At 46.6% G+C, this 17,070-nt stretch overlaps 1 protein-coding gene across 1 annotated transcript in view; it reads right to left on the bottom strand.

Moving 5' to 3' along the window:
* Positions 1-17,070, bottom strand: part of DMBT1 (deleted in malignant brain tumors 1) — a 67,655-nt gene that overhangs the window by 4,194 nt on the left and 46,391 nt on the right. Inside the window, 8 exon segments of the mRNA XM_029920547.1 lie at positions 4,115-4,299; positions 5,121-5,329; positions 6,536-6,686; positions 10,666-10,698; positions 11,273-11,299; positions 11,726-12,049; positions 16,157-16,183; positions 16,776-16,805. Of these exon segments, the coding sequence (XP_029776407.1) occupies positions 4,115-4,299; positions 5,121-5,329; positions 6,536-6,686; positions 10,666-10,698; positions 11,273-11,299; positions 11,726-12,049; positions 16,157-16,183; positions 16,776-16,805 (986 nt within the window).

Raw genomic sequence — 17,070 nt, 5'->3', positions numbered from 1 at the left:
GGAAGCGACCTCTGGGGTAGGGGCTCTCCCGGAGGCTCAGATGGACAATTGAGCGGACAGCAACAATGCTGCCACACTGTCCTGTCACACTCTGCTTTTCCACTTCCTTCACCCCAGGATGACTTCCTACTGTGCCTTTTACTAAGCAGCAAATTCATAGGACTGTTGGTCTCTCATGCTGTTTGATGTGCCTAAGAGGGATCTCCTGGGGATGAAAGCCTTGCACTCAATGGTCTGTGAGCGTCTCAAGGAAAAAATGATGTCATCAGGACCTTGTATGGCATCAACAATACTATCAGCTTCAATAAAAACCATGGAATGAATGAAAGGCACAATGGACAGGGCCCCAGCAAAAGTACTGTCATGAATGAAGAATGCGGCCCAGATGGCCAAGAAGACACAGACAAATGAGGTCCTCTGGCAGCTTCATGGTCATGATCACCTGGCCCCAAGTGAGGTGAGCACAAGTCAGTCGTTGCCAGGTGGACAGGAGTAAAACTCCCCTCTTGGTGTTATGGTGGTCAGAAGCAAACTTCATTTTGCTAGCCAAGCACAAATTCCCACAAGCCACGGGTGCTTTTGCAAGAACAAGCACAACAGTAACACCATGGTGGCCTAAATAGAAGTCCTACAATATGAGGCTAACTTCCTCTTGAAAAAAAAAAGAAGAGGTTTGCCATGTAGTCACATTTAGTCATATGCCCTGTCCAGAACAAAACCCAGTTCCTGGCCATTTGGGAGTCTAGACAAGTTCTCTGCTGCAGCCAGCACATGTATACCTTAAATATCATTGCTCTTCAGAACACAGTGTGTTGGGGGCACCTGGAGGCTCAGTTGGGTAAGTATCTGACTCCTAACTTCGGCTCAGATCATGATCTCAAGGTGCAGGAGTTCAAGCCCCTCACCAGGTTCTGTACTGACAGTGCAGAGCCTGCTTGGGATTCTGTCTCTCCCTCTCTCTCTGCCCCTCCCTCACTTGTGTGCACATGCACATGCTCTCTTCCAAAGTTAAAAAAAAAAAAAAAGGAGAAGAAGAACAGAGTGTGTTGGACTTTCACTTCATGCCTACAGTTGCAGAACTCAACTGAATTTGTCCTTACCAGAAAAATAAAATTTTAGCAAGTAATTTAAAGTGTTTTTGCAACCCCTAGAACCCTTCCTTCCCTGCCTCTTCCTTTCCTCCATTGGGTGGCTGCAGAGGTCTCTGTGGCCCCAGGCAGCAGAGGAGCGCCAGAACCCTCTGGACTCAGGTGTGGGGAAGGCATCCTCCCAGTGGGGCTGGGAGACCTCATCTAGTCTATGCCCACCACCCATACATGGAAAGTACACTGTGTTTTCTGAAAATAATTTTTAAAAAGACTTGGCTTTATATTTGAGTGCAAGTGGTTGTCGAAAGAAAGCATATAGATGTCACTTGGTTACTCCTTCAAAGACAAACTGAGGTGCCTTCAATTTCACTTTCTACACTGAAACCAGTTTCCTTAGAATTCACATTTGTCCCTGACTTCTGTGGTCAAGCTAAATTCTGAATCCATTCCAAGTGATGACTGTGGAGTGCAGGTTTATTTCTTGATCATAAAAAGCAGTTTTGGTTTTACATTATAATCCATTATAGATGTCTGCTCAGTTTGGAAGGAGCTCACTATGTAATGGGGAGTCTTGCAGGTAAGTCAACTGCTATTCCCATGAAGACTCAGACTCTTCCACACGGGCATCCCTCGCCTACGGTGGGGAGACCTCACCAATTCAGACACAACAGCCAGCTTGCGTCACACACCGTCCCGCCTTTGAATCCTGGCTCTGCTGTTCATGACCACGTGGCCTCGGGCAAGTGGCTTAACCTCTATAAGCCTCCATTTCCTCACGATTACATGGGAATAGAAGTTGCCCCGAGAATTTTGAAAGTCATTTAGAACTTCATTCAGTTGCTGGCATACACCTTCTTGGTTAATAATCTGATTATAAGGTGTTGGGCACCACTGGGAGCTGCCGAGATGCAGGGATGAAAACATTGGCTCTGCCCTGAGGCACTCAGCCCAGTAGGGGATGCAGGCATTGAACTGAATGGAGGAGGGAGAATGTAGCCCAGGCTGCCCGCCACTAGCCAAGTTGAAGGACCAGCCTTGGCACATTGCTTTGGTGGCTCCTAATGAAGATGAAGGAACATTAATGAGGTGACCCAGATGTCAGAGTCTCCAAGCTGCACATTTGGAACCAGGAGGGAAAATCGCTTTTGGTGCACTGACTCCCACAGACTAAACTCATGGCAAACCAGAATCCAACAGAATTAAATTATAGGGCAAAATATAAAAACACCATGTTGACTAAAATGTTTGCGTGGCGTGAGTGATATGCCCCCTTCTCTGAATGTAGGTCTCCCTGACCCACTCAGTTCATCTCAGAAGGCGAGCCAGTGTCTCTAGGGTCTGCAGAAATGGCCACATTGAGACCCTTGGGCCATGAGGCACCTGGGTGGCTCAGTCGGTTCAGCCTTTGACTTTGGCTTAGGTCCTGATCTCATGGTCCATGAGTTTGAGGCCCACGTCGGACTCTGTGCTGACAGCTCAGAGCCTGGAGCCTGCTTCTGATTCTGTGTCTCCCTCTCTCTCTCTGCCCTTACCCTGCTCATCTCTGTCTCTCAAAAATAAATAAACGTTAAAAACAATTACAAAAAAAAAAAAAAAAAGACCCTTGGGCCTAGGTGCCCACTCATGGCTCACAGGCCAATCTGTTTGGCTAAATGACTGTCCCCTTCCTCTCCCACTGTTTCTTATATATCAAAGGATCAGGGATGACCTTTCCAGATAATGAACAGCATCTTCTCAGCACCTAACCCACTACTGGCTCACAGCAAAAGCTCAGTACGTCTTTGGTGAATGACAAGGTGACTCCCTCTGAACGTCTGTGTGTCATGCACACTGTATATATTTGAGCAATTCTGTTGTGTGTTTACTGCAGTCCAAAGCCACATAGAAACATTTGCACTACGCCCCTTCCCTGATAGACAAAATCTTGAAATGACTGCTTAGGTGTCAGCCAAACATCCAGAACTTAGAATATATAATTTAAAATGAGTTTATGTAAAATTAAATGCAACCGTTGTAAGCATGCCATTCTGTGAGGTTTAACAATCAGCACTACTGCAAGACACAAAACATTTCCAGGAACTAAACCAGCTCTTTCCTGCCCTTTTGCAGGCAGTCCCCTCCAATGATGGCTTGCCATCATTCATTTATTCTCCATTTCTGAATTTTATAGACACAGAGTCAAAGAGCAGGTACTCCTGCGTGGCTGGCTTCTTTCACTCAGTGTAAGGCTTTTGAGATTCACAGAGTCTGGCATTTGTCCTATCCATTCTTGGCCAAGTGGTGTTGGGCAACACGCTTGACCCCTCGAAGCCCAACCTCCTTGGTTTTTAAAGTGGGTTGATGATGAGAGGACACTTGATGGGATTTGGGGAGTGTGACACGGGCTAATCCCAGCATCTGGTCCCCAGTAGGATGAGCAGCACCTAGTTTGCTCAGGATCAAGGAGTTTTGTGGGATACGGGACTTGGCCATCCTGAAATCTGCCAAGGCCCAGGCAAACCAAGGCAGTGGGGCACCCTAGATGGTGACAGCTCAGCAAATGGTCGCAGCAGAGGCTGATTTACTGTGAAGCTAATAAAGGGCTTCTCACATGCATGGTTTCGTCCAAGGCTTAATGGCGAGTTGGCATAGCCATATGTTTTTATGAGAGTCATAAAAGTTTGCGTTGTTCTGTTTAATGAGGCACCCACCCCTCTCACCAACCCCCGTCCCAAACTCCATAAGCTTCAGGCCCTACAAAACCTGGAGTTGCCCCTGGGAGATGCTATGGTCATTGCTGATGTGAGTGGCAACCTGCCATGCACCCTCTATGCCCGACAGGGTGGGGGAAACAGGGTGCTGAAGGGAGCCTCCTTCCTCATCCTCACATTTAGAAGTAACTGTAGCTACATTATGGCACCGAGGGACAGATTTAAATCTTCACCCTGATTACACTGGTGAGAGCATCATGAATTCAAGAAACACAGCGTACATCACTTTAAGAAAGATTCCTCAGTAGGAGATAGAGTAGAAAGCTTTAGGCTTACCTGCTTGACGGTGCCGCAGCCTGAGTAGGGAATTGTGAATATCACCTGGCTGGCCGTTATCTGGGGCTGACACTGGTAGTTTCCATTCCAGCTGGGAATGACAAGGTCCATGGCAGAATAGCCCAGGGACTGGAGGTAGCTCCTACTCACACTGGCTTGCATGTGGTTTGGCAGACAAAACAGCTCTAGTGGCCAAGGGCAAACAACACAGGTGGTCAGCACCCCAGCAAGCCCGTCAGGCACTCCTCCCATGGAAAGGTGCAGAGACCAAGATGGTGGATAAAGAGTCCACATCGCAATAGGCTTGATCTCAACCCCCCAGCTGGCCCTTGGCTCAGGTCAGTGTCATTCTTGCAAGACCCCCTTTGAGGGCACAGGGACTTAGGATTCCCTTGATGGAGAAATCGAGGCAGTAGAATGTTTTGCCAACCTACCATTTATCCATAAAGTAATACTCCAGTTGAATGGCTGGGATATTGTAAAATAAAGTTCTTTAGCTACGGAACAGGTCATTGCTAAAAATTCCGACTGCAAAAGAGAGCCTGGATGTCACCTTGCCCAGTCCCTAAGCCAATCTGTAAATCAGTCCATTTAACAGCTCAAGTCATAGCCATTTGGTGGGAGTAGCTGAGTGACTGGTTCAGTCCATCTTTAGCTAACAGCCAGATGTGCTGTCTCAGGACACAGTCACAGTGGCCCCAAGGTCACCTCTGTCCTTGGCACAGACATCTCACCATGTGCTGAAAGTATGACCTCGCATCTCCTATTTAGCCTCTGATGACCACAGTAAGGCCACCACACTGCCCATTGGCCAATTCTGGCCCTTGACCTCATTTCTGGCCAGCCAGAATCCCGAGACCACTGCTCTTGGTCCCTCCCAGCACCAGATAAGCCTCAGTGACCTGACAAGGCTGCTCTAATTTCTTATGTCACAACCACAGAAGGGTTGAGCAGCAGAAGGCTCTCATAGGTGCCCTTGACAACGAGCCCTCACAAAGGGACTTACTGGTGCTGTCATTGGAAGGACTGGAATAGTAGTCGACCTGGAAGCCCCTCTTTGTGATGCTGCCATCACTGACAAAGCGAATGGACATGAAGTTTGAAGAGGAAGTGAAGGAGCGCCTGGCCCCATCACAAACACGGGCAATCAGAGGGGAGCTGTGGTAGGGGCCATCGAACACTTGAATGTAGTCATAGTTACAGCCACTTTCGAGCCTGCAGGGACAGAACACAGAGTTTGGCCTTGATTTCAACCAGGAGTTAACGCAGGGGGTCAGAGGTGCCAGAAATGGTGATTTCCTGAAAATAATAGCTGAAAATAAGACAATGACATTCACCTTCCGGTGACCTCCATGGATCTTAGTCTTGCCTTTTGGGGTCACACATATGAATCTACAGCCCCTCTCCTGACACCCCTTTCTTTGCATTATGAGAGGAAAGGATCACAGCCTGCCTTAGACCGTTTCTTCAGTCAGACAGACCCTGGTTTCCCATAGAATAATAGAAATGTTCATGAATTCCTTGTGACAGAAATAAATAACTGAACTTATAAATATGGGGCAAGTCAAGTAACCTCTCTGAAGGTTAGGTGGTCAACCCTCCTCCAGATGATTCCAAGGGCTTTAAGTACAGTCCCCAAAATCCAAAATGAATTGTAATGACAAGGAAATTAAGAAAATATTATATCTTTTGTGAAACTCCAATGAGCTTCCAAGGCAGAGATTCACAAGGCCACTGCAACCAAAAAGCAAGAGAGAAAACCATTCTGTTCAGCAATGGCTGTGACAGAAGAAATGACGGTGCTCCCCCCTTCCTGGGCTCTAGAATACCTCTGCATGGTCACCCCCCTCCTTGGACCAATCATAGATTAATGTGACTTTGATGGTGTTTCCTCTGCTTAAAACAGTGATTCCCACTCTTTGTTGAGTGACGAACAGATAAAAAAAACCTCTGCAGTACTGACTTGTCCACTTCTGCTTGACCCCCAGAACTCATCCCAGAAAAGGAGGGAATGGAGAGAAAAGCATTTAAAACAACGGGGCTGGTTAATAGGATTCTCTGTGTTACGATGACTCCAGCAATCACCCCACCTATTGGATAATATTTTCCAAGTATTTTCATATATTTCTCTCTGGTGACTTTCCCAGTGGCCAGAGAGGAGAGGAAAGCAGGTGTTTTATTCCTTTCTTTGATTCAGATTCAGGAAGATTAAGTGATTTCCTGGGATCACACAGCAGATTAGTGACAGACGTGGGACTTAAAACCAGGGCTCTTATCTTGGCTGCACCTCCACGGGCTGCCTCTGTGCTGTGTAAGCAAATTGAACCCATAAGATAAAATGTCAACTGAGCAAATGACTTCTGAAGGGCTAGGTGCCACCTGTTTTGTCCTGAAATGTCCATGAGGCACCCGCACACTTACTGCACATCTCTGAAGACAACAGTCACACGGTAGTTGTTTGGAACCTCAATGTCCCACACACATTTGGCGTAGTTTGGATAGTTCCCAGGATAGAACGGGCTGGAAAAGTGCCCTGATGATTGGGACAGGAAGCCTCCACAGGAATAATTTGCTGTTGGGATGAAACAGAAATGTTGAGTACCCCCAGAGCCCACAGCACAGTCACCTGGGGGAAATGTTTAAACAACTCCCTCAACAGAAACCCAACAGGAGGTGGCCTAAACCCAAACTGTTCAGGGATGCTTCCCCCAAACCCTGCCACCCCACCTGGTGGCACTGTCACTGAGGGGAAGGAGAAGGGGATTTCTCAGAGAGCCCAGAACTTACTGTTCGGGTGGGTGACACTGTGAGAGCTCACAGCCTGCAGGGTGGATGGGAAAGAGCAGGTCCCAGCATAGCAGGATGGGGTTGTGAGCAGGGGAAGCCCAGGACATGGTGGGAGCCCAGAGCATTGGCTCCTGACCCAGAATGAGCAGAAGAAAGAGGGCAGGTAATTTTCCAGGAGGAGGGATTTGGGTTGGGAGGATGGAATCAGGCAAAAAAATACAGGGGCATTCGAGACAGAGGGAACAGGATGTGCAAAGGGATTCAGGTCTGAGAGTACATTGCACATTTAGGGAACATCAGTGTGGATGGAGCAGGGAGGGGTGGGGGAGAAAATCAAGCAAAGACAAAGGATCATGGATAGCTCTAGGGACTGTCCCAAGCAGTGGGGATCCAGATGGCCCTGGAGAGTCACATGAAGGGTGCAAGAGTGTGGAGGCTGGGACCAACACTGGCAGTTGGTAAGAAGGCCCAGCTGCCATGTGAAGTATGGAGGTGGGGAGGCTGAGGGGTCCCTGCTGGAGGAACAGGTGGTGAGGAGGGGAGGGGTGGGGATGGAAGGGAAAGATCTCAGGAGCCAGAGGTGTGTTTGAAATGCTTAGAGCAATTTTGGCTGCAGCTCCGGAGTGGACAATCAGGAGCTTTTGCTGGTTCCACTCAGACTTCAGTGTGAAGCAGGACCCACTGGCTTACTCTGATCAGGGTCTGGTGTCCGAGGCAACAGGCAGGACCTACAGGGATAATCCTGGCTGGGTGGGAGTGTTGGCCCATGAAGAGCACTGTGTAAAGGGACTTACTCCCTAGGGTCTCCTGCCAGCTGACAGGAAGTGGTGTAAAGAGGAGGGAGAGCAGGGTTTCTGCCACAGAAAGGCTTGCAGCTTGACTCTGCCTTTATCAGCTGCATGACCTTGAGCAAGTCACTTAAACTCTCTGCCTCAGCTTCCTCATCTGAAAAATGGGAGTCTTTCTCAACAGACTCTTAGAGTGTTAAGTGTGACACCACACATGGAAACCTCAGACCTTTGCCTGGCACATGAGAAGCAGCCAACACTATTACTATTCAGCAGAGAATGACAAAAGTATTTCTCATTCAAACTTTTGTTAGTCAGTCTAATAGGCCATTTACAAATATTTAGATACTTGGGCACCTGGGTGGCTCAGTTGGTTAAGCAACCGACTCTTGGCTTCAGCTTGGGTCATGATCTCGTGGTTTGTGGGTTTGAGCCCTACGTTGGACAGCATGGAGCCTCCCTGGGATTCTCTCTCTCCCCCTCTCTCTCTGCCCCTCCCCCACTCTCAAAATAAATATGTAAACTTATGTTTTCTTAAAAAAAGAAAAAAGATGTTATAAAATAGGGTATAAAGTGTGCTACACCTTGTGCGTATGTGCATGTTGGTATATATATCCAAACACCAACTGTGATTCAATATTCACCCATTCATTCATTTGTTCATTTATTCCTTCCAGGAACATTTATGTTATGCCAGACACAATGCTAGATAATAAGGATGCAATAAAGCAACAAGCAGATATGGCCTCTGCCTGCAGAGAGTGCACAGTTTGCCAGAAAAGACACAGATGGTCTTGTGTAAACAGATTGTGTTCTTGCAATTCCCCAGCTTAAAACTTGTCAGCAGCTCCCGGTGTCCTTAGATGAAGTTGGTAATTCTAGCCTATGCTCAAACTCTGAATGATCTGGCAAGACCCAAACTCCTTCTCACCCAGGCTTTCAAAGTGTCCCTCCTGGCTGGATGGCCTGTCAGCAAGTGAGCCTCCCCCTGGATGCCTCAGCATAAGCAGTATTTAATATTGCGCGCTACCTGATGAAGGAGACCAGTTTCTCTCAACATTCTGTAATTTTACAACATTTTTTAAAAATCAGGCTTCTTATCCAGTGCAAAGCCCAACATGGGCTTGAACTCAGAACCCTGAGATCAATACCTGAGCTGAGATCAAGAGTCAGATGCTTAAGCACATGTACCCCAATGTTCATAGCGGCACTTTCTACAATAGCCAAATCATGGAAAGAGCCTAAATGTCCATCAACTGAAGAATGGATCAAGAAGATGTGGTATATATATACAATGGAGTACTATATGGCAATGAGAAAGAATGACATATGGCCATTTGTAGGAAAGTGGATGGACCTTGAGGGTGTCATGCTAAGCGAAATAAGTCAGGCAGAGAAGGATAGATACCATATGTTTGCATTCATAGGTCTAACAGGAGAGCCCTGGCAGGGGACCATGGGGAGAGGAAGGGGGAAAGAGAGCAGGGAAGAGTGAGGAACACAGATCAAGGGAGGCTACTGAATACTGGAGACGAACCATGGACTGAAGGGGGAGGGGGAGGGGGGAAGGGGGGATGGTCATGGTGGGGGGCACTTGTGGGGAGAAGCACTGGGTGTTATATGGAAACTAATTTGACAATAAACTATTATTAAAAAAGATAAAAACAAAATAATAAAAAAATAAAGTGCAAAAAAAATAAATAAAAGGGGCACTGTTAAAAAAAAAAAAGTCAGATGCTTAACGAATGAGCCATCAAGGTGCCTCTACACCAGCTGAAAGGCTGTTCTTTTTTTTTTAATGTTTATTTATTTTTGAGGGAGGGAGGGAGAAAGAGAGAGAGAATGAGTGGGGGAGGGCAGAGAGAGAGAGAGAGGAAGACCCAGAATCCCAAGCAGGCTCCAGGCTCTGAGCTGTCAGCACAGAGCCTGGCATGGGGCTTGAACCCATGAGCCATGAGATCATGACTTGAGCTAAAGTTGGACAGTTAACTGATTGAGCCACCCAGGCGCCCCTGCAACATTCTTGATGGCAAATGGACATATACAGCAAAGATCTTAAAATATTTAACGTAAGTATTTTATTACTTAGTACTTGTTTTATGTGCCAAGTGCCATGTTAACTTTAGTCCTGTAAATTTATTTCTTCCCTAAAAGAAAAACTGAGGAGGTATACAAAGACTTATAAAAGTATTCTCTATCAGGGGCTCCTGAACGGCTCAGTCAGTTAAGTGTCTGACTCTAGATTCCAGCTCACGTCTTGATTTCACTGTTCGTGGGATGGAGCCACGCATCAGGCTCTGCACTGACAGTGCAAAGCCTGCTTGGGATTCTCTCTCTTTCTCTCTCTCTGTCCCTTCCCTGCTTGTGCACTTTCTCTCAATAAAATATATTCTACATCAGATGATCATTCACAATAATGAAGAAATATAAAGAGCAGTTGGGGATTCGTGAAATAATTTGTGGTCATGGCTGTGTAATGAAATACAATTCAGGCACTAAGATGATGGAAAGACAATATTCAGTGCCACAAGCAAGTGGCCGTTTTGTTGCTTAGGAGTGATTGAAAGCTACTGAACAACAGCCACATGCTGAGGGAAAGCTTGCAAAAGTGTGGCTGTTTGTGAAATTCCCCATTTATTGACTCTCTTCTCTCCAAGCTTTAGAGAGCCTCCAAGAAATAAAAGCCTTTAAGTCTATTCTTTGAAGAATCACTTATTTCATTTCTGTAAAAGAAGGGGAAGTAGAGCTTCTTGTGAAAACAAGTCATCTACCTGGCAGGGGATGGAAGGGCCGAGGGTGTGGAAGGTGGATTCAGGCTGTGTGTGCGCAGCGTGGATGGGGTGTGTGCTGGGGCAGACCTGGGGAGGCTGTGTGTGCATTAGAACCGGGCTGTTCATTTACAGGCACGTGCTGCCTGGACAGACACACCTGGACATGAGAACCCCAGGCCCTCGGGTAGAAGAACATGATACTTACTCCCAGTGGGTGTAGTAGATGGGCGCCACCAATCTAGAAAGAAAATGCAATGCTTTTAGGTTTCAATTCCACGGTCATTTGTTTGGTAGAGAAGTTCAATTCTTTTGCTTACTGAAGGGCTTCTAGAAGCCCGGACATTTCCCATTTATACTGGGAAGGGCTGGAGTGGGCTAGTGTGTGTAGTGCCTCCCACCACACCCATAGCACCGAATATTTTCACAGTGGGATAAGGCACACTTGGCAGGTTGATCTCTGGACGTGAAGGACTTATTGAAACAGACAAGCACTTGTATAAGCTGTACTTGGTCGTGTTTCCCAAATGATCATGATTTTGACTTGAACAGTTATTCCATCTGAAACGACCAGAGGGGTCCAAACCTGTGCTGTGGCAGCCTCTCTGAACATGTGCCAACAGCAGAGAGTGGGAGGGGCCCCAGAAGGACCCTCAGGGTAAGCTAAGTAAGAACCAAGGTCCTGGGGAATCAGTTGGTCGCTGCAACACATCCCAGAGTCCTCAAAGAGAAGAGCCTGGTATTCTCCTATTTCTAGAAACATTAAAGTCAAATTCAGGAGAGGGGCCACATTGTGCAGGAATGCACCTACTCACCTGTGGTAGCAGGGGTGCTGAGTGAGCCTGCGAGAAAAGAAAACACTTTATCAGTCTCTGTGAAGGACATTTTGGAAGATGTCCTGAGAAACAGAATACTGAGTGCCCATCCTTTCTATCACTAAGAAAGACTTTCTAGGGAGCTCCAGAGAAGCAGAACAGTGAAGGAAAAGCTTCGGGACAGGTCTTCAGAAAAAAAGTCTTGCAGGAATTTGTTCTCACAAACTGTACACACATTAATACATAGCTGCTCTATGGGCCCAACTAGAGAAAGTGTTCCTGATCTCCTATAAAGTTAAAAGACACCAGGGATGACTGGTCAGGCAGTTTTTTTGGTATGAAGGAAACTGCCTGCCAATAGATAACATCAGAAAGATTAAGACCAGTGAGAGAAAAGTGTTTTTATAAAGAAATTACAAACAATAAGTACAGTCCCAATATGGTGAGGCTCACCTGAGCAGATGACACCGGCGTCCTCCCAGTGGTTACAGTTGTGTGAGTTCCAGCCATTGTGGGGGCAGCGCCACAGGTAGGACTCTTGCCCGGAGCAGCGCACGTCATCCAGCACAATGGGCCCTGAGCCCTGACCAAAACGGGCACTTCCTGGTGCTGACACGGCCCAGCCACAGCCCAGTTGCCTGCACACCACGTTGGCGTCACTGAGGTCCCAGCTGTCGTCACACACGGTGCCCCAGGAGCCTCGGTACAGCACCTCCACTCGGCCTTGACACCAGTCACTTCCATTCACCAGCCTCAGGGCCAAACCTGATTCATTGCCTAGCAGGAGACAAGAAAATTATCTTTCATTTTAATACTGTTGGAATAGCTCCTGAGGTCTGAGTGGATGAGAAGTACTACAAGGCCCATGACTTCTGGGATCAGGTTAAGGCTGCCCAGTGCCAGACTCTCTGAAGCTTCCTCACCATTACTCAGGGGCTACTTTAGGTGCCCTCAAGTGTCATATGACTTATGTATGGTCACTGATGGGTTGCCCACAATGTCAGCATTTCAATTGCTGACCAAGGTCATGGGACACAGGGGCGATGGTGAAAGCCAGCAGCACGACCTAGGACCTCAGCAACCTAATGAGCCCCTACTTCAACCCCAGAGATCCTACCCATCCACCACCAAGAAGATGTCCTAGGACCTAGCACTGGGAGTGTATACCTTTACCTGAGTGTCCTATATTAAGGACTCTACCTCTGGCCCTGAGGCTTCTTCTTAATTGTTGACCACTGATTTAGGTCACACTCAAGACCGAAACTGTAGAAAGAGGCAAGATGGTGGAGAAGTAGGGAGCTCTGTAGTCTTCTCCCACCTGCATCTATTAAACTGAGAAAGACTGAAGGGACTATACTCTGATATGAAAGAGTGAGTGGAGAACATACAGACCCCAGAAAGAAGACAACCCCAAGGATGTCTGAGTGAATGAATGCAAATTTGGGAAATTCAAAAAAAGGGCCGGCCTGGAAGTACAGAGGGAAGGGAGCCCCAGACCAACACAGGGAGTGTACACAGTGCACCAGAGAGACAATGGGAAGAGAGAGACTGAAAATGCACATAGAACAGTTCCTAGAGAAGAGATAAAGAACTCTCCCCAGGACAGAAAACAGATATTGTCACCCCATATATAACCACTGTGTGCAGGGAGAGAAATCTGTCCCATCTAGCTGGCAAATCCTTCCTTGGGCTCGGCGGCAGCAGTGCCCATTCCAGGAGGCACCAGGAGAGATGGCCCCCGCTCCCTCCTCTTGCAGGATCTTGGTTGGGAGGCTGGCCAGGAACTGGAGCGCATCTTTTCTCCGGATGGCAGTGGCATCAGGAGGGGCCTACCCCTGCCCCCTCTCCCTGTGCGATCCCAGCTGGGAGGCCAGCATGGGAGCAGGAGTGCACTGGGAGGCCAGCTGTGTGAGTGGGAGCACATCTCATCTCTGGTGGTAGCATTAAAGTGCATGGACTAGGCTTTGGAAGCGAAGTGGAGATTGGAAAGTGTGGCTTGGCTTGCCCATGGCACAGGAAGGTCAGACTCAAAAGAGCAGCTTGCAACATTTGGTTCAAGCAGAATTTGGGGCACCACCATCCTTCTCCCCACAACCACCTAGGCAGGGCCTCAGAGAGCAGCCCCCGAGACCTACCTACACCAAGTGACGCCCATATGTGCAGGAGAGTGGCGGCCCTCTTTTTTTTCTTTCCACTTTTCTTTTCTTCTTCTTTTTCTCTCGACTTCCAGATATATTTTCCCTTATCTCATTTTTACCTCCTTGGCTGGTTATATGCTTTTAGACTGTCCAGTCTTTTGGTGTCTCTGTCCCCCCCACCTTTTGTTTCTTCTCTTTCCTTTCCTTTCCTTTCCTTTCCTTTCCTTTCCTTTCCTTTCTTTTTCTTTTCTACCTTTCCCTGTTTGGTTTGCTTGTTGGTTTGATTTGTCTGTGCATTTGCATGCTTTTGTTCCTTGTGTGTTTGTCTGTTTTCGTTTTCAGGACTACCTCAAGAAACAAACCAAAGTACACATGTTGGAGAGTCCCAAATATCACTGAGTAGGGAAATAAAATAATCAGAGGCACAACAAGAGAAACCGAGAGACACCATTTAAAAAAAAAAAAACTTCCTGAAATGACAGGCCCTGGACAGTCAATGAGCCTCCTTTAATAGAGAAACACTAACAGGTGCACAGAGCATAATGAGCTGTTAAAACTGAAAAGAGACAGAAAGCTAGCCAAAATGACAAAATGAAAAAACTCCCCTCTAAAGGAATTCCAGGAAGAAGTCACAACCACAGAACTGCTCAAAACATATTTAAGCAACATAACTTAACAAGAATTTAGAACAATTGTCATAAAATTAATCGCTGGACTTGAAAAAAGCATCAAAGAAACCATTGATACACAGACTAGGGACCTACAAAATAGCTGTGATGAGTTAAAAAAAAAAGGCTATAAATGAGGTGCATAATAAAGTGGAGGCGGCCACTGCATGGATTGAAGAGGCAGAGAGAATAGGTGAATTAGAAGACACAGTTATAGCAAAAGAGGAAGCTGAGAAAAAGAGAGAAATTGATCCAGAAGCAATGAAGGAGAATTTGAGACCTGAGTGATACAATCAAATGGAACAATATCCATATCATAGGAATTCCTGAAGAAGAAGAAAGAGAAAAAGGTCCTGAAGGGGTGCTTGATCAAATTATAGATGAGAACTTCCCGAATTTGAGGAAAGAAATAGACATTGAAATCCATGAGGCACAAAGAACTCCCATAAAATGTAATGTGAATCGACCTTCTGCATGACATATCATAGTGAAACTGGCAAAATATAAGGATAAAGAGAGAATTTTGAAAGCAACTAGGGATAAAAGGGCCCTAACATACAAAGGGAAACCTATCAGAGTGGTTACAGACCTATCTAATGAAACTCGGCAGGCCAGAAAGGAATGGCGGGAAATCTTCAACATGATGAGCAGAAAAAATATGCAGCCAAGAATCCTTTATCCAGCGAGTCTGTCTTTCAAAATAGAAGGAGAAATAAAGGTATTCCCAAATAAACAAAAGTTGCGAGAATTCATCACCACCAAACCAGCCCTACAAGAAATACTAAGGGGGACTCTATGAGGGAAATGTTGCAGAGACACCACTACAAACATGAATTCTACAGAGAACACAATGACTCTAAATCCATATTTTTCAATAATAACTCTGAATGTAAATGGGCTGAATGTTCCAATTAAACAATACAGGGTAGAAGAATGGATAAAAAAAACAAAATCCATCTATTTTCTGTCTACAAGAGACTCCTTTTAGACATCAAGACACCGTTAGATTGAAAGTAAGGGAATGGAGAAAGAGCTACCATGTGACTGGTAGTCAAAAGAAAGCCGGAGTAGCCATACTTATATCTGAAAAACTGAACTTTAAAGTAAAGGCAGTAACAAAAGATGAAGAAGGATATTATATAATAATTACAGGCTCTCTTGATCAGGCTTTAGGGGTAATCCAGGCCATCTCAGTTGGCTCATGGACTCTGCACTGTCAGCACAGGACTGGACCCTGAACCTAAGCCAGCCTCAGAGCAGAGTGCGACATGGCCTAACACCCCTGGGAGAGGAAAGGCTCTGTGGCAGGACAGTGCAATGTGGGCAGCATTCAGCAGAGAGTACTTGGGAGAGAACAAAGCTCTGAAGGGGAGAACTGTTTTTGGGTCAGAAAAGACATCCCTGAGTTTTAGGCACAGAAACTGTCATTTCTATTAAATAAAGAAGACAAGCCCTCTATCCTTGATTTCAAGTAGGCCTTACTGTGGCAAACTGTCCCTCTCTCCTGAGGAATAGGAAGGTGGGCATGGGGACCTAATCAGTCAATCAGATCACATGCACATGGTTCTGGTGCCTCATGTCCTCCCAAGAAGGAACCAGAGTCGTGCCAAGACATGTCAGCCAGAGACTGGGGGACAAATGGAGTCCTTCTCCTGGTGACACAGAGGTCTGGCGCTGGTATCTGCCCCTTAAGCACAAAGTCAGCAACAGTGAGGTACAGGCACATAAAAGAAAATTGTGGTAAGAAAAACACTATGAGCAGACAGTCGTGGAATTTTTCCATCCTGATGCTCCTGACGCTAGACCCTCCACTAACGTCCTCAACATGTGACACATGGATTCTCTCCTATTGTGAGAGAGGTTGAGCTGGACTCATGTCACTTGAGAACAAAAGCAACCTGATTGGTAGATCCCATGAGTGCTCGGTGGCAAGAAATCATAATTCTTGTGGGAAACAGAACACCTCATGCCAAATACCATAGTTAGGATGGAAGCTGAACCTACATTTAGGATCTTCACCTAGGCCAGTTGTTTATGGTATTGATGAGAATGTTTTGGCAGGATGCTCAGATGCTTACCATAGGAAGGACTTGTATACCACCAATCTGGAGAGAAAAACAAAGCTGTATTAGAATGGATGGTGAATGAATCAAGGTTGGCTCAAGTGACTCTTACGTGGGACCAAAGATAATAGGATCCCAGGAGTTCTATGGCCATGAGGAAAATGTTCTCTGCAGAGAACGCTGCATGAGCCAAATCCCACCCACAATGTCCACCACAATAGCAACAAGGTTGTGCACTCTGCAAGAGTAAGAGACATGCTATCATGACAGTGTTGTTTGCAAATGCACCATTTCAGCTCAAGATGGGGAATACAACATGAAAAATCTCTATCCTTCCAACCCATATACTATTTGGTCCAAACAATCCAATCAGGCAAAAGAGATCCAGAGAGAGTCTGATCTGTCACCTAAGTCTCAGTGAGGAGAGTGTACTCTGAGTACTCTTACTTCACTGAGCCAGAAAGGACAATCAGTGTGTTGTGGGCTCAATGGGAACTGTCTACACACTCAAGAGCGATCAGGGAAGGACTAGGAGACAGAAAATCTCCAGAGTTCTCTACAGATATAAATTTAGGGGCCTGGGTTGGGAAAAAGAGGGGAGAGATGCTCAGGAGTCAAAGGCAGCAGAACTCACCTGGTGTGGTCGTGGGCTGGGACTGGGCAGCTGGGAAGAGACAAGAGAACATGAGACACTGCACAGAGCTGGCACAACTGGACGCAAAGAGGAAGGACTGAGCAGGTCAGACACCACTGATGCCTGTTCCTAGCTATGGACAGTGGGGCACATACCCTCCATACCCTGGAAGGATGCTCCTCTTCAAAGTGCCAGTCAGACCAAGAACATGATTTCCCATGTCAAGGGGATTGGCCCATGTCTACAAGTGGTGACCAAGATGACACAAAACCAATTTCTGCTTGAACCTCCAGCG

Source organism: Suricata suricatta, chromosome 2 (assembly GCF_006229205.1).
Source record: "Suricata suricatta isolate VVHF042 chromosome 2, meerkat_22Aug2017_6uvM2_HiC, whole genome shotgun sequence".
Classification (NCBI taxonomy): Eukaryota; Metazoa; Chordata; class Mammalia; order Carnivora; family Herpestidae; genus Suricata; species Suricata suricatta.
This window is presented reverse-complemented; position numbering and strand designations above follow the sequence as displayed.